This window comes from Branchiostoma belcheri, unplaced genomic scaffold (genome assembly GCF_001625305.1).
Source record: "Branchiostoma belcheri isolate BF01 breed outbred unplaced genomic scaffold, Haploidv18h27 scaffold290, whole genome shotgun sequence".
Lineage (NCBI taxonomy): Eukaryota > Metazoa > Chordata > Leptocardii > Amphioxiformes > Branchiostomatidae > Branchiostoma > Branchiostoma belcheri.
The window spans coordinates 110,916-134,823 of NW_017803899.1; the positions used below are offsets into that span (position 1 = coordinate 110,916).

At 43.6% G+C, this 23,908-nt stretch overlaps 2 protein-coding genes across 2 annotated transcripts; one reads left to right on the forward strand and one right to left on the reverse strand.

Annotated features, from left to right (window-relative positions):
- Positions 1–426: 426 nt before the first annotated feature.
- LOC109473163 (calmodulin-regulated spectrin-associated protein 2-like) lies at positions 427–15,632 on the reverse strand. The gene is made up of 18 exons (XM_019773049.1): positions 15,540–15,632; positions 12,915–13,010; positions 12,132–12,344; positions 11,632–11,717; positions 11,089–11,200; positions 10,485–10,608; positions 9,832–10,068; positions 8,813–9,037; positions 8,102–8,227; positions 7,569–7,739; positions 5,488–7,253; positions 5,162–5,248; positions 4,755–4,882; positions 4,111–4,304; positions 3,501–3,620; positions 1,558–1,676; positions 962–1,125; positions 427–545 (listed from the first exon to the last, which is right to left on the reverse strand). The coding sequence occupies exons 1-18, from the start codon at positions 15,630–15,632 to the stop codon at positions 428–430; spliced, it is 4,179 nt and encodes a 1,392-aa protein (XP_019628608.1). The 3' UTR covers position 427.
- On the forward strand, positions 15,545–22,464 carry LOC109473172 (ribose-phosphate pyrophosphokinase 4-like). The gene is made up of 8 exons (XM_019773056.1): positions 15,545–16,237; positions 17,404–17,518; positions 17,940–18,012; positions 18,551–18,644; positions 18,928–19,046; positions 20,459–20,673; positions 21,157–21,233; positions 21,627–22,464. The coding sequence occupies exons 1-8, from the start codon at positions 16,130–16,132 to the stop codon at positions 21,855–21,857; spliced, it is 1,032 nt and encodes a 343-aa protein (XP_019628615.1). The 5' UTR covers positions 15,545–16,129; the 3' UTR covers positions 21,858–22,464.
- The last annotated feature ends 1,444 nt before the right edge of the window (positions 22,465–23,908 follow it).

Here is a 23,908-nt window from a genome sequence, read left to right on the forward strand (position 1 = left end):
TGCAACCTTTGAAAAGACATAGTTTACTAACATTTAATGTATCTTGCTTATCAAATGGCTTTGTTTTTTTAAATACATGATTGTAGGTACAGTATGTAGCTGTGAGAGCACGTCGGCAGAACGGACTGCGCCTGCGCGAAACCCTGATTTTTCACGGTTTTCATTGGATTTTCGATCAACGTTGCATCAGAATTTTGCCTGTTGCAGAGGATATCTTTTCCTACATAACATTTGGAAACTACAGACAGGATGTTAACCTTACCTACCCGAATACAACCTTATATGAGATGTTCTGACAAAGTGCTATGCACAATACATTACGGGTTTCGTGCAGGTGCAGTACGTTCTGCCAACGTGCTTGCTGCGAACACGAAGCCACGCTACGATTGCCTCAGAGTTGGTTTGAAAGTCGTGTGGAGGGTTAACTTTACTTCCCCGATGACTTCTTGCTCTGCCAGAGGTGGTTGTGGATGGTTAAAGCGTCGACGCTGACTGACATGGTTTTGGAGGGAATCCCGACAAACTGCTTCCCTCCACTGTTGTACCTGGAGGGATAACATAAGAGGGTTAGGAACATGAGTAAAGAGACTCTTTTCATACAACCAAGTCTTTCATTCAGCCGACGTTTTGGTCACCTTCCTCAGGGACTGCATTGTAGATACAGTTCCCTGTACATATTTGTACTAGATACATGTATGTGAATATTATACGTTTGGGCATGCATCTGTAGCAGCGTCACCTGTGCTGCAGTGCAATGTGAACCAGTCAGAATTACCCTGAGGAAGGTGACAGACGGTCATCAAAACGTCGACTGAATAAAAGACTTGGTTGACCACTTCTAGGCACTAAGTTACGATATAGACTATAACAGAAGATGGTGGTGCATGAAAGCTTGTGGATTGTGTATTGTGGTCTGCTGTATCTACTTCAAACAAACAAACAAACAAAAGCGCGTACGTACTTGTACAGACTGCTGATCATCTTCCCCATGATACTTGATGGTCCGTTCCCCACCAGTTTGTGAATTTTCTCGTTCTCCGGGTTGTAGGAGTAAACCGCCCGGAACTGGCACCGCGCGTCCCGGAACAGGATCACGTAGTGGTTAGACTCCGACATCGCAAGCGCCTGGAAAATAAAACAAAAATGAAAATACATCTCTTGAATAGTTTCATCAGGTTGGTAAGACACTGAGTAAAGAGACTCTTTTTACACAACCAAGACTTAGTTTTTCATTCACCCGACGTTTCGGTGACCATCTGTCACCTTCCTCAGGGTAATTCTGACTGGTTCACCTGTGCTGCAGTGCAATGTATCTGTTTCCCTGCTGGTTATCAGAAGAAGGACAGACAATGACTACAGAACTCGAGTGAAGGTTCAATTAAAACAGAGGAAATACAATGTACCTCCATAGCTCTGCTTGTTTGAAAATTTAAAGTAGAAGGAACAGTGAACCATGGTTTACAAACCCTCCTACGAAAACTTGCTTCTAAAAAATTTGAAACAAAATTTTTCATGCAAGCATTATATAAGGCTCCAACTCCCTCTTTGACCTCTCACCTCTAACACTTTACCCTTGACCTGGTTGTTGACCTCCCCGGCCAGACAGCAGTCCTTCAGGGCGTTGATGATGATGTGGCGGTTGGACTTGGTGCTCGGCTTCACAAACAGCTTTGGGCCTGGAAATAAACGAAACGTACCATTAGTTCATGAAAATTGTTTTCACCCAGACATTCCATACCAGTATTCTTATTAGTCCTGCAGTTTTCCAACAGCTTGAAAGGAATTGAGATGTAATGAGGCTCGTTCTCATTAAAATGTACAAAATGGTGATTTTTTGGGTCGAAAAATTGATGATCTGTTTTTTCAGCCAAACCTACCTTATTTTTTAGGAAAACATCTCAATTAATGATTACCAAAAAAGGACAGCTTAATTGCCATGGGAAGTTACCGAAAATCTATGCACTTAGATAAGACATATGTAAACAATGCAATTTTTAGTGCAGCAAAAACGCTGGAACAGCAGCATGGATTGGGTGTACGATAAAGCCTGTATTCATGGAATCACTTCAAAAGCCATTAGTTTAGGCGTCAGTATCTATGAAAGTACTTCTGTCAACCCATTATTTACTGGTAAATATACATGTATCGAACACATAAAGATAACTAAGTGAAGTGTATAGAAGTAGCAAAAAATATCTTTGGAAGCAAAGAAGAGTAGAACATTTGAGTTAGTTGACGCCACAGAGGGTTATTTTTCTTCGGATCCATACTTTCTACTTTATTTCCAACTATTATGTGTATGGTGCGTAGGGAAGGGAAATTCAATCTCTTGTTACGTCTTTTCCCTACAGGTGTAACTTCCGTTACCGGTAACGGATGTTACAAAACGGACGTTTTTGTTTATTTCTCCAAGAAGATCTGCAGTTTTTATCTTCATCCTTTGAGAACAAGGGGGCATAAGTACGGACATTTTAAAATTGGGCGACTTTTTATATACCAGGTGAAGAAACTAAAATTGAAAGTAAAAACAACGGTAACGGATGTTACATTCATTACTGTAAAACAATTTGTTCAGCGAAGGTGGCTACAAATGACAGCACACCTTCTTTTCTTCTTCTCTTAGAAACCTAGAAAACTTGCTAAAAGTCATCAAAATGGCAATTTCTTGTCTTAATATGTGACTCTATCTAAACTGCACGTCCGTCTTACTTGAGCGGTAACGGATGTTACAGAACTTGGCGACAGGTATGAAACACCTCGCACAGCGTACAGAAATAGTGACAGGAGCGATCTGACTTGACCAGTCAGAGGGCCTGGCTATCCGACTGCACCAGGCAGAAAAATACTGCCGTAATCAAATTTCTACGTTTTAGGTTGCTTTTTAAAGTTTCTATTTCTTCTCAGGCGACAGCCGCTTTTTAGGGGGAGAAATCCAACCCGCGACCATAATTTCTCTCAAGTCATCAATCAAACCTAGTTTTGTGGTACATTTTTCGTGAAACATAGTAAGTGTAGTGGGAAAGTGAAGGAAGCAACGATGAGGTCCATGATTTGGCTCATACCTAGTCGTAAAGAGTGGCGACAGCATTTTGTACATTTGAATGAGAACGAGTGATGAGTGGCACTGTTTACAAGGTGACCCCAAAATGTGGTATGTTTCCTGTTTCCAGACCAACCCTAGAAAAAAACTGCTCACCCTAGACTTTTTTTGGGGGTGGACCCCTACAAGGAACATTTTTCGAGCTGATTGACCTTTTCTAGCTCCATGATCTGACACCTGAGTGATAAACCGTTGTACAATTGGTTTTCTAACATTGACATTTAAAATAAGGTAGGGGTACACATAGAATACAACACAGTATATTCTGTGTCATCCAAAGTGACATGAAACATGTTCAAATTGTTCTATAGAGCTTTTGGAAGCTTGTGTAACCCATGGGAATGTTACCTGATAGCATACAGAACTCTAACAAGACCCAGGTATAAAATAAGATAAATACCTGTATACTCGCTGGTTGATGACTGAGAAGACTGTTCCCAGTCAGGAGTTTTCCTCCCGCTGCCAGAGCTGCCGCTGGTCTCATCACGACTCTCCACAACACTCGCAGGACGGGAACCTCCTAAGGACAAGAACACAGCGTAACCTTCAACTGACGACCTTCAACAGCTGACAGGCAAGTGGTCTTGAACTAGATATCAGTCAAAACTTTTTGACAGGATAGCATGGCAGCCCAACCCATTTCTGAACACATTAAAACAATGCTACAATGTGAACGGATTTGGGCCAGAATTGGAAGATTTCTTCCTAAGAAAAAAAGAAGAAATTTGTGTATAGGAGTTCAAGCTGTGTAGTTGAAAAAAATAGCGCTAGTTTTGACAACTGTTGGCAACAAATCTTCAACAAACAAACAAACCAACCTGAAGATGACTCCTGGTGAGCATCTACAGGAGTTCCAGATTTGGGGCGTGATTTTTTAGGCCCTGCTCCCTTCCTCTGATATAGAAACCCACCAAACCAGTTAGGCCCAGGAAAAAAAAAATGTTGTCTTTCCTGTTTCCTGACCAACCTAGAAAAAACTGCCGACCCTAGCCTTTTTTCCCAGGCCTTACCTGAAGATGATGACCCCTTGTGACTGTCAGTAGGAGGCCCAGACTTCGGGCGTGATTTTTTAGGCCGTGCTCCCTTCCTCTGCTGCTGCTGCTGTAGTTCCTGCTCCTGTTTCCGTCTCTGGTACTCCTGATAAATCAGCTCCTTCCTCGCCTTCTCCTCAGCTTTTCTCTGTTCTGCCTCCTCCTGACGTCGTCTGAAACATGCCAGGGAAACTCTTAATTAATTAGACTCATCTATGCTTTCTGCACAACCATTACCATCTAATATGTTACCATAAGAAGTATAAAGACAGTTGGGTCAAGCATTTGGAATATATGGGTGGGAGGCCGGTAGTAAAACCTTTTCCAAAGGAGGTGCTGTTATGGTTAGGCTAGTGGACCTAGAATTGGAAGGCCCCACTACTATCTCCTTGGGAAAAGCACATCACACCTATGATCAGGTGAAAATAAGTAAATCATTCAGTTCAGGATGTCTTCTCCGAAGGGGCATAAAGCAGGAAAGAATGTATTGAAGATGCATCTTACATTCTCTCTCTTTCCTTCAGAAATTCTTATTGTATCAGGCTGAGCATAAAGACTTACCTTCAGTGATACCTGTCTAATATCTTACCTTCAGTGATGTCTTAAAGAAACAAATGTCTTACCTTCTCTCCTCCCTCTCCCTCTCCAGCTCAGCCTCCCGTTCCATCTGTCGTGCCTTCAGCTGTTCTTCTCGCTTCTGCCGCGTTCGCAGGAACTGTTCACGTTTTCTTGTCATCTCTTCTGCTTTTGTCTGCGGGGGAAGGACAGAATCTTGTCAGACAACAGTTCCAAGATCTCAAAACCTTTCACTTTACAATGTTAACATACTGGTCAAACTTTAGGCCAACCAACCCATTTGTCTAGAGCTCAACACTCCTCTTTTAAGTTAGCATTGAATTTTCCCCATTACCCAGTGTGCCTGTTGAGACTATCTGTGATTGTACAAAAGACTTTACTGTTTTCTTTGCCTTGCATGCAGCCCCTTGCTGTAGTACTGTAGACATTTTTGTGTTGTGTAGACAGAACTTACCTTGTCTGCATCCACAGAGTTAAAGGAGAAGAACCCTACAGCGGCAGCCTTGCCCTCCCCTCCCGGGCTCTCAGGTAACACAGCCTCCTGGGGGTCAGAATCATGTCAGTCAAGGTCAAATGTTAAAGGTCAAACATTCAAGGGCAAACTGTCAAGGTCAAATGTTCAAGGTCAAATAATTGAGGTCAAAGAGTCAAGGCCAAACACTCAAGGTCAAATATTCAAGGTAAAAAAAGCTTAAGTCAAGGTCAAACATGCAAGGTCTTAAATTCAAGGTCAAACAATTTTTAATACAATGTAAGGTCAAATGTTCTATGTTGACCCACCTCCCTACTGTCTTCAGGTTTGGACACCTCCCCCGTTAGTGCCCACTGCTCCACCGTGCTGTCAAACGTGGTGCGGACAGGTAGTACTGTCCCTACGCTGTCCTCCACACACGCCGGCGGGACTGGCTCTGACTCACTCCTGGGCAGGTCTGCATCAAACTGCTGCCCCGAGGAACCACCCAGCCCCAGGGTCTGGTCCGACTGGCTGCCGGCTAGTCTCCGGTGTTGCACATGTTCGATCGTCGGCGAGGCTTCCATCGCCGTGACTCTGCCTGGCTGCTTTTTCGACGATCGCGACTGGTTCGATGAAACGGAACTCGCGTTGGACACGGTGCCTGCTACGTTAGCATGAGTCAGTTTGGGCGTGGACGCAACATTTTTCTCCTTGCTTTTCGGTGACTTGGACGCTACTGGCTTTACTTTCCCCGATTGCGGCGGTCTTTCCTTCGCCTGTGGAGAAGACTGGCTTTTCAGAACGTCCTGCTGGTGAGACAAGCGCGCGATTTCCTTCTGAATCATGGACAGATCGCTGTTCAGCCTCTCTAGGGAAGTGTTATATTCGTTCAGGTCTATGACATCCCCGTTGCCAGGGCTGGTTGCTTCATTCGGGGACATGGGCAGCTCGTGGGACTGTTTGGGAGCGAACACGGGTTCCCTAAGCGCAAGACTGTTCACTTCCGAAGCCACTTCCTCGGGTATGGATGAGTTAGCCGAGGCGAATCCTGTCATACACGGAGCACTGACTTCGTTTTTGTCAAACCGGATTCTCCCGTTGTTGTCGCCTCTGTCGTAGCGGTAGTTTTCCGCTACCGGCGGCTCTTTCGTGTTCTTCTTCTGGGAAATGACGTGTAAGAACGCCGCTTTACCGACTCTCTGTCTCTGCCTGTTCCATTGCAGCTCCATTTTCTTCTTCTCGTTTTCGATCGTTCGCCTTTTCTCTTCTAACTTCAGTCTGAGTTTGACCATCTGCGACGCGAGCGGCTGGCTTCCGTGTCCGTTCTCCTGTTCCTCCGGAGTGCTTCCACGCGAGGCCCGGTTACGCCCCCACGTCGTCACGCACCCGGCAGAGGTCGCCGCGACCTTGACCTCCTGCGAGGGGGTCGTTGCCATGGTTACACCACCACCGTTACAGTTCTTGTCGCCACCCTTCCCCCAGGTCTGTATCTGCACCGACTCTCGCTGGAGAAACTCCATTTGGAGCGACTCTCGCTCCTTCTGGAGTAGCGACGATGATTCTTTCTGGAGCTCTTTCTCCTTGTCTAAAGTTTCACTGTGAAGTTTCGGAGACTCTACGACGCTCCCACCGTCTTCCCCTGTTCCAGGGTTCTCCTCTTCTTCGAAGCCCGCCCCCCTCCCCAAGTTGTTGTCATCAATGATAGGAATCCCCGCTGCTTGGGCAGATTCCGTTGTGTACATGTTTTCAGCTACAGTGTAGCTTTTACCGGTAGCCGGGATTCCACGCTTTTCCGGCGCTCGGTCTGTGACGTCATACGACATCGCCGTGGAGACCGGCGCGAGGTAGAACCCCTGTGGCCGATTGGTGGAGCAGCTCTCGGAGCTGACGGTTGAGTCAGAGTCGCCCTGCGAGCCCATCACCACGTCGCTGGAGCTCGAGAGCGAAAAGCTGCTCACCGATTCGCTGATGGGCGTAATCTGATCCATGGTGTCCACGTCACTTGACACCACGGTGTGGCGAAGTCTGCCCGTACGGTCAATCTTTGTAACAGACTTGTCAGGGCCTTCTCCTAGTTCTTCCTCTTTCTTACCTACGTTGTTAAGAAAAAAATTTGATTTGATTTGATTTTATTGAAATTGCAACAATGCAATACAAGTTGAACAGAGGCAGCTGTTGCTGGTGTTGTGTCCCGCACATAGAAACGAATACTGGACAGACAAGTCTCATTTTCACCTGAGTCTAGTGGGGAAAGTCGTGTTAAGCGCCTTTCCCAAGGGCACAAGATCGGTCGCATGTCAGGACTCGAACCCGGGACCTCTTGGTTCCGAGTTGCGCACGCTGCTGTTGCGTGAACTGCGAGACTGTGAATTTTCTAAGGTGAGAAATAAATAAATCAATCACTTACAGGTGTTGTTTTTCTCCTTGGAGGGTCTGAGGACGGCAGGCATGAGCGGCTCTCGGGGAGCCTGAGGAGCCTGGGGAGCCGGACTACTGTCTGCTCGGTCTGTGCGGGATTCAGGCCGCGAGGAAACACTCTCAAGGTCAAGGTCCTGCTGGGACTCGTGGCCGACGTTCCCTGTAACACAAACAGCAACAAAGTCTGTCAGGATTTCAATTTGTATTTTGAAATTATGTTGAAGTGCAGCTTACTAAATTGTTACTGTGTCAGCAAAAATAGAGTCTGTAACACAAAACAAACAGCAACATGTCAGGATCCCTTCATTATGAGAAATATTTAAGCATACAGAAAAAATGGTGCACAACTTACAATATAGTAGAATATCAAAAACAAAGAAAGTCTGTCAGAATTCCACATATATTTTGACAAAGATAGGTGCACAGGAAAAAATATGGTGCACAACTTAAAATGAAGTAGAATGTCAATAAAACTAACTCATAAGTCACTGCCAGGACCAGGCAAATGTTGACCTTACTGACCTGGGCGTGGCACTCCTCCGTTGCTATTGGCAACCTCAGGCCAGGCCATGACAGAACCCTTCACTGATGCGTCTGAGGCAGAGTTTAAGGAGTTGGACCTTCTTAGAGGATGAAGGACTTCCTCACCTGTAGACATAGATGTAGATAAGGACCTGAAGATAAAAGCTAAGCGCAAGACTAGAAAGGTAACATTTACAAAGCAAATGCATGTTTACCTGGTCTGTATGGTCTGCTCAGACTCAAACACATTCATATCTATGGTGACAGGAGTCTAAATCCCTCCTGCTATAAAATTGCAACATGATGTAATCCAACACCAGTTACCATGGTGACAGATGTTAACAAATCAGGTCATTGGCCAGGTCAGAGGTTAGTGTTTGGAGAAGAAGAAGAGGAAGGAAACTAAGGAAAAACAATATAATGTTTTCTTTTGGTAAACATAATTGCTTTTCTGCTAAGACCTGTACTCTGACCTTAACAAAATCTTTGTCAGAAAATGCAGATTTATTGGACATTTGCCAGCAAATGTCACCAAATGTGAGACATACCCTCCCCGTGCTGACTGTCCCTTTTTGCCCGATGTCTCAGTGTTAACAGCGGCGTGTGTTTACTGATATCAGGACTGCTATTAGAAGGAGTGATGCTGAGGTTACTCTGCATGTAAAACTAAAGCTAAACTATTGGGTATTAGCCAGCGAATGTCACACATACCCTCCCCGTGCTGACTGTCCCTTTTTGCCCGATGTCTCAGTGTTAACAGCGGCGTGTGTTTACTGATATCAGGACTGCTATGGGAGGGAGTGATGCTGAGGTTACTCTGCGTGTCTCTCTCCGGTGTGGGGACCTGGAAGCTCCGTTTCGTCGCCTTGCTGATGGGGACTGTGGGCCGCGGGCGGGCTCGGGTTGGGGTGGAGGACACCTCAGGTTCTAACGGAACTGCAAATAACAAGTGTAAATAACAGTGTAAATAACAGGTTCAGCTGGTAGACTAATCAAGTGGCTTCCCACTGGAAGACGTAGACTGGGAAGACCACATAATACACTTCTGTCAATGTTAGAGAAAGACGCTGGTCTCGTAGGGACTGCTCTAGTGTCTGCCAAGAGGGACCCTAGCCCTAGCCCTAACCCTAGCCCTACCCCTAACCCAGTGTGGTATTTTATATCTACTGACTTGTCTGTTGATGGTTGGTTATAGGCTGTACGATATATATATTTCTTTATTTTTGGCACCTTGTACAGAACTTTTTCACTTTTATATTTGATACGAGCACTTCCACCACCGGCCGTACTTAACCGTGCACCAATGACCTACCCCTGGACGTCTATACGCGAGAGGGTTTTGTGCCAGTATTATTAAGATAAGATTAAGATATGAACATTTTTACTGACTTGTCTGTTGATGGTTGGTCAGCCCAGGCTGTACGATATCCGGCTGCACCACTTCCAGCCACCAGAACAGCTCGGCTACGAAGGCCTTCACGTTGGGCTTCAGGACCTCTGGGCTGTACAGCACGTCCTAGCTCCAACCCTAACCCTAACCTAACCCTATCCCTATCCCTAACCCTAACCCCTAAACCCTACTCCTAACCCTAACAATGACCCTAACCCTAGCCCTAGCCCCAACCCTAACCCTAACCCTAACCCTAACCCTAGCCCTAACCGGCTAGCCCTTGCCCTAACCCTAACCCTGTATTGTACATGTGTTGTATTTTATATGTAACATTACTAACTTGTCTGTTGATGGTTGGTCAGCCCAGGCTGTACAATATCCGGCTGCACCACTTCCAGCCACCAGAACAGCTCGGCTACGAACGCCTTCACGTTGGGCTTCAGAACCTCCGGGCTGTACAGCACGTCCTCGTAGGAAAGGTGGAACATCGCGCCCAGATGCTGGTCACAGAACCGGCGAACCAGGGACAGGTTCCGCACCGACTCTGACATCGAAATCAGCGAGCCAAGCTGGCCATCTGTTAAAATAAAAGTGTCAATGGTTGATTTGAGTTATTGAAATTGTGTCAATACAATACACATGGGACACAGGCAGCTGTTGCTGGTGTTGTGTCCCACACACACAGACAAATACAGGTCAGACAATACTTTATATCTTCACTTGTCTTAAAGTGAAGAAAGTCGTGTTAAGTGCCTTTCCGAAGGGCACAAGATCGGTGGCATGGCAGGACTTGAACCTGGGACCTCTTGGTACAGAATCGAGCACTCTGCCGTTGTGCAACAAAACCCCATAAAAAATCTTGCTTATAGAATTCTTACACTTTATGCAAACATGTCTAACCCCCAGACGTTGAACTGGATAGAGATAGAAAGGGAATTTCAGGACAGTAGATGACTGCAGTTCTGAGTAATTCTGCTAGAGGGAGTAACTGACCTGCAGGGCGGATGTGGTTGGGACAGTAGAAGCAGAGCACGGCGAGAAGCACCCGCCCATCATTAAGGTCCTTCAGGATGTCATCCAGCACAGGGAGGTCACCGCCCTCTGGGTCGTTCACCTTCTGTAGGCACACACAAGAGCATCAACTGTTAATCTCCAAGCAGATCATATGATAGCGATTCCCTTGATTAATCTCCAAGCAGATATTTTGGTGGCCGCAAAAGACAGTATCAAATCGGCAAGGCTGTATCCACTTGCCAGAGGAGGGACTATTAGCCATGAAAGGGTGGCCACTGGATACTGTCAAATGGATACAGCCTTGCCGATTTGATACTGTCTTTTGCGGCCACCAAAATATCTGCTTGGAGATTAATCAAGGGAATCACTTGTGAAAAAGGATTGTTCAGCAATACAGTGGGGGTGGAAAAGCTAAGCTGCCTGTGAGATGAGCTGCTTCTTTTTTGAAAGAATGAGAAATCCTGTGCTTCTGTGATGCCATGTTACATGTATGTAGATGACTTCCTTGTGTACAGTTCAAACTTGCTGCATAATTATTATAACATCCACCAATGAATTTTCAAGCTGATGGCTGTGTCCCTACCTTGCTGGCCCTGTCGTCCTGCAGAGTTCTCCCCACCTTACTTAACCAGAACAGCAGAGCATCCTCCATGTCATAGGGAAGCTCCTGGGACGCATTGAACGACGCAAATTTCCTAGGGAAGGGGTAAAAACTGTAAATAGAGATGGCCTACAAGACCTATATGAACGTACGTCCCATACTAGAGTACGCGGCTACGGTATGGGACCCTCATACCCAACAAGACATGGACAGACTGGAGGCAGTTCAACGCAAGGCAGCTCGTTTTGTGTTGAGGCAGTACAGGCACACCTCAAGTCCCACAGAAATGCTTGCCAAGCATGACTGAAGACAGCTCGACTTGCCATGCTGTACAGACTGCTCGTGAAGATAAAATCGCACCACAATTATCAAAAAGCACAGGGGTCCTTCCCAGTTTGAGTGGTTCCAACCTTACAGTCTGGTCTCAGGTTTGACATCTTGAAGAGGTAACATTCACCTGTTAGGTCAATCCTTCCACAAATGTGGTAAATATTCATAAAAATAATAGTTATCAGGAGTTCTTACTTGACAGCTGTGACGACCCCTTCTATACTGATGACCTCATTAATGTAAGCCTCCATCAGGGCATCAAGGACGGCAAGGTGGGACTTCTGTAAACATAAACAACAACAAAAAAACAAGGTTTAGCACTCTCATATGTAACAGGGCAAACAACAATTGGAATGGATTAAATCTTTATCATACAACTGGCAGACATGTCAGCCTAAATGTTGTTAGATAGATATGGATCTAAACATGGCACATACAAAATCGCACGTTGGCAAACGTTTTACATGCAATCTGAAAAATACATGCAAAAACTACTTGTATATCATAGAGTCTGTAGTAAACACAAAAGCTCCTTTGAACCCCGAGCCTGACTGATTTTTTCAGTCTGCAAAATTGCATGTTGCTTAACTTTTCTCATGCAATATTGAAAACGTCTCTGCAAAATGCAGACTGCAGGTGGGGAGTTCTAACACTGCACTGTTCCTTTAAGACATAACAGAAGACAGTTTCCCTACCAGGTTGATAGGCTGGGCCTCCTGTAAGTTTTCCTGTGAGACTCCGTTTTCCTCGTCCTCCATCGCCTGTATACCTCTCCGCCCGAGCGCCTGGATCACAGACCAGTGTCCCCCCCAGTCACACGGCTCACGGAACAGCTGGGTACAGATCATACAGTAGAGTTCTCCTGCTGTCAGCATGCCCACTAACAACGGCGTCAGCTGCTCCACACCCTGTAAACAACAATAACAACATGTCAACAACAACATGTCAACAACAACATGTCGGACCAGTGTCCCCCCCAGTCACACGGCTCACGGAACAACTGGGTACAGATCATACAGTAGAGTTCTCCTGCTGTCAGCATGCCTACCAGCAATGGTGTAAGCTGTTCTGTTCCCTGTAAACAACAATAACAACATGTCAACAACAACATGTCAACAACAACATGTCAACAACGACCAGTGTCCCCCCCAGTCACACGGCTCACGGAACAACTGGGTACAGATCATAGTTCTCCTGCTGTCAGCATGCCTACCAGCAATGGTGTAAGCTGTTCTGTTCCCTGTAAACAACAATAACAACATGTCAACAACAACATGTCAACAACAACAACTGTTGAGATTACAGACATGTCAACAAGAGCATGGCTCTCCCTTAGACCTAGGATTAGTAGGGAAAAATGTTGTTTCCTGTTTCAGTCCTGAAAAAATTAGGGTCAGTAGGTGAACTGACCTGACCTGAAGAACACTGACAAATTCACTAACGGCCGTAAAAACAAACAAACAAACAAATAAACAAACCTCATCGTCCGTGAAGAACGGCCACTGTAGCTCGGGAGGAACCAGCCCGCCATACGCCTTTCCTATGGCCCACAGCAGGGACGCATGGACTTTTCCCTGGATAACATACACAATAACACATTAAACTCTAACTCTCATAACCCCAACCCTTTCCTATGGCACACAGTAGGGAGGCATGGACGTTTTGGAAAACAATGAATACATATAACAATAGCACAATGTAATTATTTATATCGTCATTCTGTGCTTCATTCCAACCTGCTAAAATCTAACCCATACCCTTCCCAAACAAGGCCTGGAAAAGATGTTTTCAGACAGCAAGTGTAACAGTAGCAGTCCAGTATACTAGTAGCACCCTGCAAGGAAACATTGACTTTTGCATCGATGATAGTAATGTACACCATCTATTTTTTTTATTCCTGACAAAGCAGATAAAAATATCAAGAACATATGAATTCCTCTAGGCAATTTTACAATCTAGTAACACACACCACAATTTGGTTTCATGTAACATATTTTAACACAAAGTAGACTGTAAAACCAACAGATGTGAGGACAGTGTGGCCTATATGGCAGTCCTGTAGCTGTACATGTTTCACTGGACCATCTGTGCATGTATTGATTACATGATGATGTACTGGTACATCTCTGGTATTGAAATCCTTAATACCACATCTGTCATAACTCAATATGACTCTAGTCTAGATACATGACTGTATATTCTGTCTACAGTTAGCTAGGGCCATACCAAATTATTGTCTTGGATATCAGAATTAGATGTGAAAAATTATGTCAAATTGGGAAAACATTTGATAATGACCCAATTTTTTTCCATAATCCTCTGATGTCTACATGTGAGTTTATATCATGGCATGTGCCTTTTTCTGTTAAATTTTTATATATTCAAACAGCTAGCTGCATCTTAGTTTAATAAATTACTGGTTATGCTTGTAATGTGTTGTATACAAAATCAAAAAATGGCAGTAAAATTCTGCACATTGAGTTTCACAATAACACCTGTGATCCAATACCACATTAACACTGGTGTGTTACACCGAAGGGTGGTTGTAACTGTTGTACAGATAAAGGTACAAAATACTAAAATGCAAGTCTGATACATTCTAAATAATTATATATCTATAATCTACACAATGCTAGACTAGTACTAGTAGTACAAATTGTCCAGTGTCTGTAATTGCTGCACACAGTCCTGTATTGTTAGTGAGGCATCCGCCCCTCACCTAATTACTAAATTCGCCCCCCCCCCCCCGCAAATTGGTTGTTGGCACGCTCCAGGCTAGTAACGGTGCATCAAACAAACATGTGTCAACTCAACCGGTTCATGCTTACATTACGTCATCGGTGTGCACTGTAATCTTTACTAAATTGTAGTGCTGGTTTACAGCACTAGTAACTATAGCTTTGTTTAAGCTGAATGTTAACAAATAGGCATTCTATATAATACAGTAACTAAATGTACATTTAAACCTGTTCTAGTGACCACCTCTACATCTTAAGTTAAGGATCACTAGGACCAAGGAGCTTTTATCACCTTGCTAGGACATGATAGTGTTCATAATGTTGGCTGTGTTGTAATGTTGGTTGTCATTAACAATGTAAGTTACATGATCAGTCCCTTTTATTTAGCTGAATACAAATTCACATTGTACATCAAAACAGTACAGGAATGTACACTAACACTGTCATACCTGTACTACCTTTGGTACTACTAAGTTCTAGTAGTAGTGACCACAACCTGGCCATGCCATGATGGCAGTCTTATTTTGGTGTAAGTTATAATAATATACATTTTGTATAAAGAATCCTGTCTGTAGACTGTAGTGACCACCTTTCTACTGTGACCATGTTCTTCAAGTCGCTTGACTTGAGTGGTCACCGTAGACATGTCTTCATAACATTGTTTAAGGTACAGGTCCACAATACAAGTAAATACGTAATGTGATGGTTAAGGCTTGTGCACCTGTCATACTCACCAACCACATGACAATGTTATTCTACCAAACAGGAAGGCTCAGTCAGTCATAAACACCTAAACATTTTCAGATTAGAAATACGTGTATCACTATTTCTACCAAATTTCACCATTCTTGAAAATGCTATGATCTCTACACCTTGTATCTGCTTGGTGACAGGAATCCGCCCACGAAATAACTCAATAACCGAGCATGACCTGTCTCTTCCAATTTGGACTGTTTTCTTATTGAATCCCTCTTAATTTCTTCAACCTTGTGCATCAAATCTAACATTTATGTTATCCTGCACATAATAACATACTTTTTGACTGCAAATTGTAATCTTGATGACCGTTATTCTACTGACTAAACATGTAAACAACAACATGGGAACGGCCTGTTTGTTCCTACATGATTATGTCGCCAAATATTTCTACATCATGACACACGTACAGAGGCGGCTAGGAATGTTATTTCTTTTTTTTTTCTTTACTAAAGAAACAAGCCAAAATTTTCTCACAGCCACACCTTGCAAAATTTATGGTGTAAGAAAATATAAAGAGGCAAGCACTGGAACTAAAATTATTCTGACAGGAATTTTTTTAAGAAAATCAAACGATACTGAGGGGAAAGATGTCGTGTTTTTTCTCACCCTGAAAGAATCATACTCCGTGAGCGGGAGGATGTCTGGTACGGCCAAACCGTCGTCTGCGTCCGTCCGGCGGTCCTGGAGTGTTTCTGACATGTCGGGAGAAACTGTCGGACGGTTTTATGTCAGAGAAAACCGGATAAATTTCTTGTAAAGTGGAGAAGTCAGCGGTCTACAACATAACGTTTCATCCTGACATCACCGATGGTCAGGGGTGGGTAGAATGATGCGTTTCTCCCAGTTTTCTCTGCTTTTTCTGCGAAAAATCCTGCACGTAGAATCCGGAGGACAAGTCAGATCGTTAGCGGCGTCTGTCAGGGGCAAAATCGGGCTAAAACACCCCCTAATCGCCGCCTTCTCACCTGAACTATTTTACAATCAAAAAATTTTTATTCCACCTCTGGACAAAATTTCGTGCAGTGCGCCTGCGCGAACCAGATTTTACCCAGCCTGCCTTGCGTGGTGTTCTCGTTTCCAGAGTTTTAACTCTCGTTTCCAGGAAGTTTCCGTCATCTCGTTTCCAGTGTTTTCTGTTGTTTTTTTCTCCGACTCGTTCCCAGGTGGGCGGGGCCGTCTTGGCGAGTTTCTTAGCGATGGCCAAGGTTAAAGATGACGTCTTGCTGTTCGCCCATCCCTCCATGGAGGCGCTAGCGGACGACGTAGCTGAAAAATGTCGTCAGCTGGTCCAAACTGGGACCGAGGTGAGTTCGAAGCTATAATGCTGTTGTTTTTTTGTTTGTTTATTTCCACAATTTCTACTTTAAAATATCACGATACAGAGTTGTTCTGTAGCCGATCGTGTTGAGAAAAGTCTACAGGTGTCACAGTACAGATTGGATATGGTTTTGAAGGATAAACAGTGTTCAGGAGACCACAGTTTTGTCTCAAAAATTCGCCCTTTTTCTGAGGTTCGAAACCCGGAAGTAAGTATCCCGCTGGGTTGCGCCATTCTTGAAGGGGGGCGTGTAAATCTTCAAAATATGTCCTAACATTTTCCTCTTCACAAAAAATGTTCCTCTAGTGTTCTTTCTGATATAAATTCCACTTTGGAACATTCCTGCACGTTCAATGTTACACCCTATGACCCTCACACAAGTCAGATTCTTTTCCAATGATGCCCCCCTCCCCTCTAAATGTGATGTCACTCAGGGTGTATGTAACTTTTAATACATGTGTATCTGTACAGTCAAACCTGTACAACTAAAAAGCAAGCCATCACCTCTACATAAAGATCACCTGGCCATTATTTGCTGGTCTCTTTATTTTTCCCATTGACCAGTAAACCTGTCTATGACCGCAAATGCCTATATATAAAATAGACCATAATGAGGCCAGCTTGTCTTTTTTCGTAAGGTGTAATCAGGCCATTTTAGTCGTAATCTGTAGGCAGGCGCCCCAATTCATCGTAATTGGTTATCAGTACATTAGCTATAATGCATAATTGTTCGTAATCAGCTCTGAGACTGTAACGTAATTTGTAATCAGTGGCAAACATTTTGCATAATTCGTAATCATTAAGGAGGGGCTGAGTGAGTGAGTGAGTAATCATTAAACCCCCATGCAGTCCCTCCATTATCTCCCCACACAGAGATTTTACGTGAGAATTTTACCAGAGAGTTATCACAGGCTTTATTTTCCCGGGCTTCCTCCAAAAGCAGACCCAGGTCCAGTCAGTGCAGGTGAAGCGTCTGATTACTTGTACTAGCTTAGGTGGTATATTATTATTTACTTTAATGCCACTGTAGGATCTGCTTGGAGATTACTGTCTACATCAACCAACCTCCTTTGCAGAGCTGTAAAACGATATCAAGACAAATACTATAAATGTGATAGAATAAAAATCACAAGAATTTTCCCCTACCATCAGAGGCAGACCCAGGTGCAGTCGGTGCAGGTGAAGCGGACGATCATCTGGGGCAAATTTCCTGATGACTTCCCGAACCTGTTCATCGACAACGTGAAGGAGTGTGTCAGCAGGGATGGTGAGTTAGGATAGCAGGCTGGTCTGAAGGAAAACATATTGTTTTTGCTCTGTTACCTCTTCTTCTTTTTCTCCAAACCAACAAGGTCAATGACCGGAACCAGATGTCTTGGGACAACCCATATGTTACATACCCACTATATATTGTTACCTATTTGCCATACAATTTGTACCCTGTACAATTGCCGTGCAATTAAGTTCTTCTTCTATGTTCCAAAACTCATATGAGACCTGTAACGTTACTTAGTTATCCTATTCAGTTCTATATAGTCTCTATTGTACCCAGAACCATGCCTATACAGCGTAGTTCTGTATACGTACCTAAATTGGGTTAGGATCAGGCACGGTTAGTCCGGATAGTGGGAATGTAGGGATGTAAGCTATGATAGTTTGAAAAGTTTGATTTGTTATTTCCCCTGCAGTTGTGTTCCTGGCCAGTTTTCACTCTCCTGACGTCATCTTTGAACAGCTGTCCATCCTGTATGCAGTTCCCAAGTAAGAAAATCAACTTTAGTCCAATCTAAGATTCGTTCAGTACCAAGGACAGGCACGACAAGTGTTAATACAGGATTCTACACCACAGAAATGACTTAAGAAAGTTGTTAAACACCTGTATCTCTCTCTCTTGTTACCACAGATTCATATGAAAGCCATTCAGTACCAAGGACAGGCACCACAAGTGTTAATACAGAATCATTTCACACCACAGAAATAACTGAAGAAAGTTATCAAACACCCATATGTTGTTTATGTCATTGTTCCTATATGAATGTTATTCAGTGTCAATACAGGGTTGTAATACTGGCATATGTCTCTCTTTGGTTCTCCTATTGTTAATCCGAATGTACATGAAATTAAGTACCAAGGACAGACACAGTGCCACACACTAGACTAGTACTGCTGTTAACATGAACATAAAATGAAGATAAACGTAAAACAGCAGAAACTAGTACAGAAGTAACAAATGTAATGCAGGAGACAAGTACAAATTGCAAAGGTCATGACCTTGTAATGTTCCGCCATGTTGTTGCAGGTACCTGGCGCGCTCGTTCACGGTGATCCTGCCGTACTTCCCCACCGGAACCATGGAACGGGTCGACACAGAGGGCCAGATCGCAACCGCAAAGGTCACCACCATAATTGGCTGATTGATTGATTGATTGATTGATTGATTGATTGATTGATTGATTGATTGATTGATTGATTGATTAAGTGACATTTTTGTTACATTTGTACAACTTGAGTGTTTTCCTAGCCTGGGTGCCATCCTCGGTAGTTACTGCTGGCTCACTACTAGTATTCTTACTGGCTACCACAAATCAATAGGGATCGGTCTGTAACCTCAGAGGATGGCACCCAGGCTAATGTTTTCCATTATTTTGACGTAAACACTTTTTTTCTCTCCCGCAGACGTTAGCGACCTTGCTGTCAGCGATCCCCCTTACGGCCAGAGGACCCACCAAGGTCGTCATCTACGACATCCACTCCCTGCCGCTCAGGTTCTACTTCTCCGACAACATCATCCCCAGGTGGGTTCTGTTGTCTGTTACCATGGCAACTGTTGCTATGACATCCACTCCCTGCCGCTCAGGTTCTACTTCTCAGACAACATCATCCCCAGGTGGGTCCTGTTGTCTGTTACCATGGTAACTGTTGCTATGACATCCACTCCCTGCCGCTCAGGTTCTACTTCTCAGACAACATCATCGCCAGGTGGGTTCTGTTGTCTGTTACCATGGCAACTGTTGCTACGACATCCACTCCCTGCCGCTCAAGTTCTACTTCTCTCTATCCTTTAACATCTGTTTTTCTCAATGTTCCGAGGGTTAGGCATGCTTGCACACTGATGCTGGGGCTTGACGGTAGCTTTCGAGTCCTACATCCTCTCTGCAACATGACAAATGTACACACAGATGACACAGCACCTTCACCGGAAGCATAAACACACGCCTGTACAAAGGATTATAAGCAGTGAGGCCCTATTGAGAGGGTGTAGGACTCAGGAGCTGTAACAGGTTTGGTAACCAGGCTAAGGAGAGGATGTAGGACTCGGGAGCTATAATAGGTCTGGTAACCAGGCTAAGGAGAGGATGTAGGAATCGGGAGCTATAATAGGTTTGGTAACCAGGCTAAGGAGAGGATGTAGGAATCGGGAGCTATAATAGGTTTGGTAACCAGGCTAAGGAGAGGATGTAGGAATCGGGAGCTATAATAGGTTTGGTAACCAGGCTAAGGAGAGGATGTAGGACTCGGGAGCTATAATCGGTTTGGTAACCAGGCTAAGGAGAGGATGTAGGAATCGGGAGCTATAATAGGTTTGGTAACCAGGCTAAGGAGAGGATGTAGGACTCAGGAGCTGTAATAGGTCTGGTAACCAGGCTACCTGAATCTTGATCAAGATCTTTTCCTCTCCAGACTAGAAAGTGCGATCCCACTGATCCAGCTAGAACTTCTCCAGCTCCCAGACCAGTCCAAGATTGCTGTAGCCTTCCCAGATGAAGGTGCATGGAAAAGGTTCCACCTTTAGTTCGAGGACTGGTTTCCTCTCATCACCTGTTATACCAAACCTATCATAGCTCCCGAGTCCTACATCTTCTCCGCTACATGAGAAATGTACACACAGATGACACAGCACCTTCACCGGAAGGATAAATATACGTCTGTACAAAGAAAGGATGTAGGACTCAGGAGCTGTAATAAGGCTACCTGAATATTGATCCAGATCTTTTCCTCCCCAGACTAGAGAGTGCGATCCCACTGATCCAGCGAGAGCTACTGCAACTCCCAGACCAGTCCAAGATTGCAGTAGCCTTCCCAGATGAGGGAGTCTGGAAAAGGTTCCATCTACAGTTTGAGGACAGGTCTCCTCTCGTCACCTGTTTCGATCCAGCCGGATTTATTTCTCTTTAAATGTGATCCAGATTTTGTCCTCCTTCTCCAGACTAGAGAGTGCGATCCCACTGATCCAGCGAGAGCTTCTACAACTCCCAGACCAGTCCAAGATTGCAGTAGCCTTCCCAGATGAGGGAGCCTGGAAGAGGTTCCACCTGCAGTTTGAGGACAGGTTTCCGCTCATCACCTGCACCAAGGTGCGGGAGGAAGACACGAGACAGGTGACGGTCAAGGAAGGTAAGCGGCGGGTCACCATCAAGGAAGGTACGTTTGCCTTAACCTGTTATTAACCAACTCATCAACTAGCTAGTTATTAATTATTAACTTGTTATGCCAAGTCTCCAGGCTTATAAAGAATGTAAGAAATGGCCAATAGCGAGGGTACTTTACTTGTTAATCTATTAGTATATGTCTATCTGTTAACTAATTGATTAACTAGGTTATTGATTGAGTAACATGTTTTGCTGAGTTGGATTTGAAAAATATAATGCATGACCAGTACGCGTGTATGTAATATAAATTTCATAATGAGGAAAGTGCTAGAATCTGGTTGTCTTTGCTTGTATAGAACATATAGAATAGTTGTCTCACCTTCACTAAATTCATTGACTTGCAGCAGCAAATTATCAACATATAGCTTAACTACAGAACCTAGTAGAATCTTGTGTAATCATAACTTAATCTTATTAACCACACTTGTTATAAACTTAGATATGTCATTTTTGAAGCAATGTTTTTTTTCTGTAGGAGACCCAAAAGGCCGCCATGTCGTTATTGTGGATGACCTTGTCATGACAGGAGGGACACTGAAGGAGTGTGCCAAGGTCAGACAGACATGTTCTTGACTTTTATGACTATTTTTTATCACTATTCAATCACAAATCAGTAAATCATTACATGAAATTTGCTGCCCTCAATGTTAAGAATAGAATGACAACAATTTTCTGCTGTCATGTGTTTTTTTGCACAATTTCATTGACAACTTTCATAGCTGGATGATTTTTGTTCAAATTAATGTCTCTAATTTACATTTACCCCCACACAGTGTTGTATCAGAAAAAGACATGATGTTGCTTATTTCAATCTTTATCACATGTATGATTTGGCTCTGCCCAGGTGCTGGTTAATTGATCGACTATTGATAGATTGATTATTGAGGTTAGCCCAGGCCCTCAGTTGGTTTTTTATTGATTGATTATTTCATTCCCATGTTCCAGGTGCTGTTATCCCATGGAGCAGAGAAGATCAGTGCGTACGTGACCCACCCGGTCTTCCCACACGACTCCTGGAAGCTCTTCACCCAATCAGACGTCGCCTTCCAGAACTTCTGGATAACCGACTCTGTCCCACATGCGCGCCAAATCGCCCAACATCCGCCCTTCAAACTCCTTCCCCTGGCCGACGTCATCTCAGAGGGACTGCTGGGTCTCAGCTTCGTGTCGCACTAAGGAACTGACGTTTGTGTCTTTAAGACATGTGCTAAGATGAAACTGTTTCTGCTGATGTCTTTTTCTTAGGCTACAAGAATTTGATTTCTTGATTTTCGGGATATTGGACAACTTAGTAACTATTATAAAAGCATGGGCTAGGAGAGAAATGTTAGCCTGGGTACCATCCTGGTTAGTGCGGGAGCAACTGTGGGAGAGGACGAAAACTAACCTGGTACCCAGGCTAGAAAAACGTGGCAGGAAGACAGAAACAAAGACCACAGGCTCTGCTGTCACATTGTTCGTCTTGTTCTAGCAAACCAAAAAAAAATAGATAAATAAACTAGGGTAGCTTATAAAGACAAATATTGTTTTGCTCCATCTTGCCATTTTGTTGTAATGGCAATTTTGCAAGTTGATTTTATATGAAAGACATCTCTGTGAAGAAATAGAGATATTGATATGTAGCAAGTTCAATGCAGTATAACCAGCCAGTGTGCCTAGTACAGTCTGGTCTAGAATACTGGGTCCTGCAAATGCTGGATACCTGTAAAAGTTTATATAGTCTCCACCAGACTCCTATGCTGGCTGAATGAATAGTAGAAATCAGCCTAAAACGGGATATAATTGGTCGGCCAGAGAGGGTCCATTTGCCTGCAGGAAAAATGGACCCTCTCTGGCTGGCCAACTCCTCTTGCCAATTATATCCCTTTAATTTTAGGCCGATTTCTAGAGACTGAAGTTTATACTTGCTGGAGCAAGATGTAATGTATGTAGCGACGATTCAGAATACTGGCGGTGGAACTATAAGTAAGACTATGGCTGGTACTGGCTTTTTGGTACAGAAGTTTTGAGTTTGGTTGAATTATATGTGCAATAATGGACTCCAGAAAGAGTTACTGTACAATTAAGTTTATTTTTTAATACACATATAAGTACTTTACGCAAGAGCAAACAAGCCAATGGTATATACATGTATATTATTTTTAATAAGTATTCGCTATCCTTACGTTAAGTTTGCAAGGGTATGGAATGGCTGAACTAAGTAAAAACAAGTACATTATTATTAACGATGTACTGTTTACAATGGCGGCGTCAAGTTGCCAAAAATAAATTCAGCTAGTACATAAAGTAAGTTACAAGTAAGAAGAGTGATGTAGCTCTAATGCACAATAAATCGCTTTTACCATGTATACATAAAACTATGTGACTACATCTGTTACATTTTCCATCGTTGCAAGGTACTATTATTGTTGGCATGCTTGTTGGCATAACCAGTAAACTTCCATAAGGCTAATACAGCACACCGTAATGTGGTACACAGTAAGTAAATAAGAAACAGTGAAGATCATACTGTAAGGTTTGGTCAAGGAGGTTTGACCTCCTTGGTTTGATCAACTCACACCGGAAGTGGCTCGAATTGTTGTTAAAAAGTTCTGTCTTTGAAAACTTACATTTACTCATTTTAGTATCTTTACTTCATTGTAATCTCTACTCTGACATAGTATAGAATAAATAAATCTCCCAAAAACAGTATTGAAATGAAGAATCTGATGTGTTAAACCTGGATTCTGGTAAAGCTAAGTGTGGAACCAGTCCACAAGTATGATACAGAAAAGACCTACCTCCACAGGAATTATTTTTAATTAAACCTTTTTTTTTTCAAAATGTTTCCTGGACCTTCAAAGTGTTTGGTTAGTGGAGTGTGCATTCAACATAATTGAAACCTTTGAGAGAATATCAAGGGTTCAAAATCCAACAGAGTTTACAAAGGTCTTTCAGCGAGCACCTATGATCTCTCTATGGTCTTTTAGTGAGCTCAAAGACCAATTATTATTTTCTTTGCCATTCATCGATAATCATTGTCCAACCGATAAAATGTGGATTTTACAATTGTGGTTTCCTCATTCACATAGAATTTAGCTGCGAAGCAGTAGGCCCTGTGCCATAAGACAGATTTCTAGCATCCAAGGATTCAGTGTTGGCCTGAGACTGACCCTGTCCTGTCTGATCCTGATCCCTGGCCATTTCAGTAGCTGTTTTGTACAGAGTATTCAGCTGTGCGTCAGTCG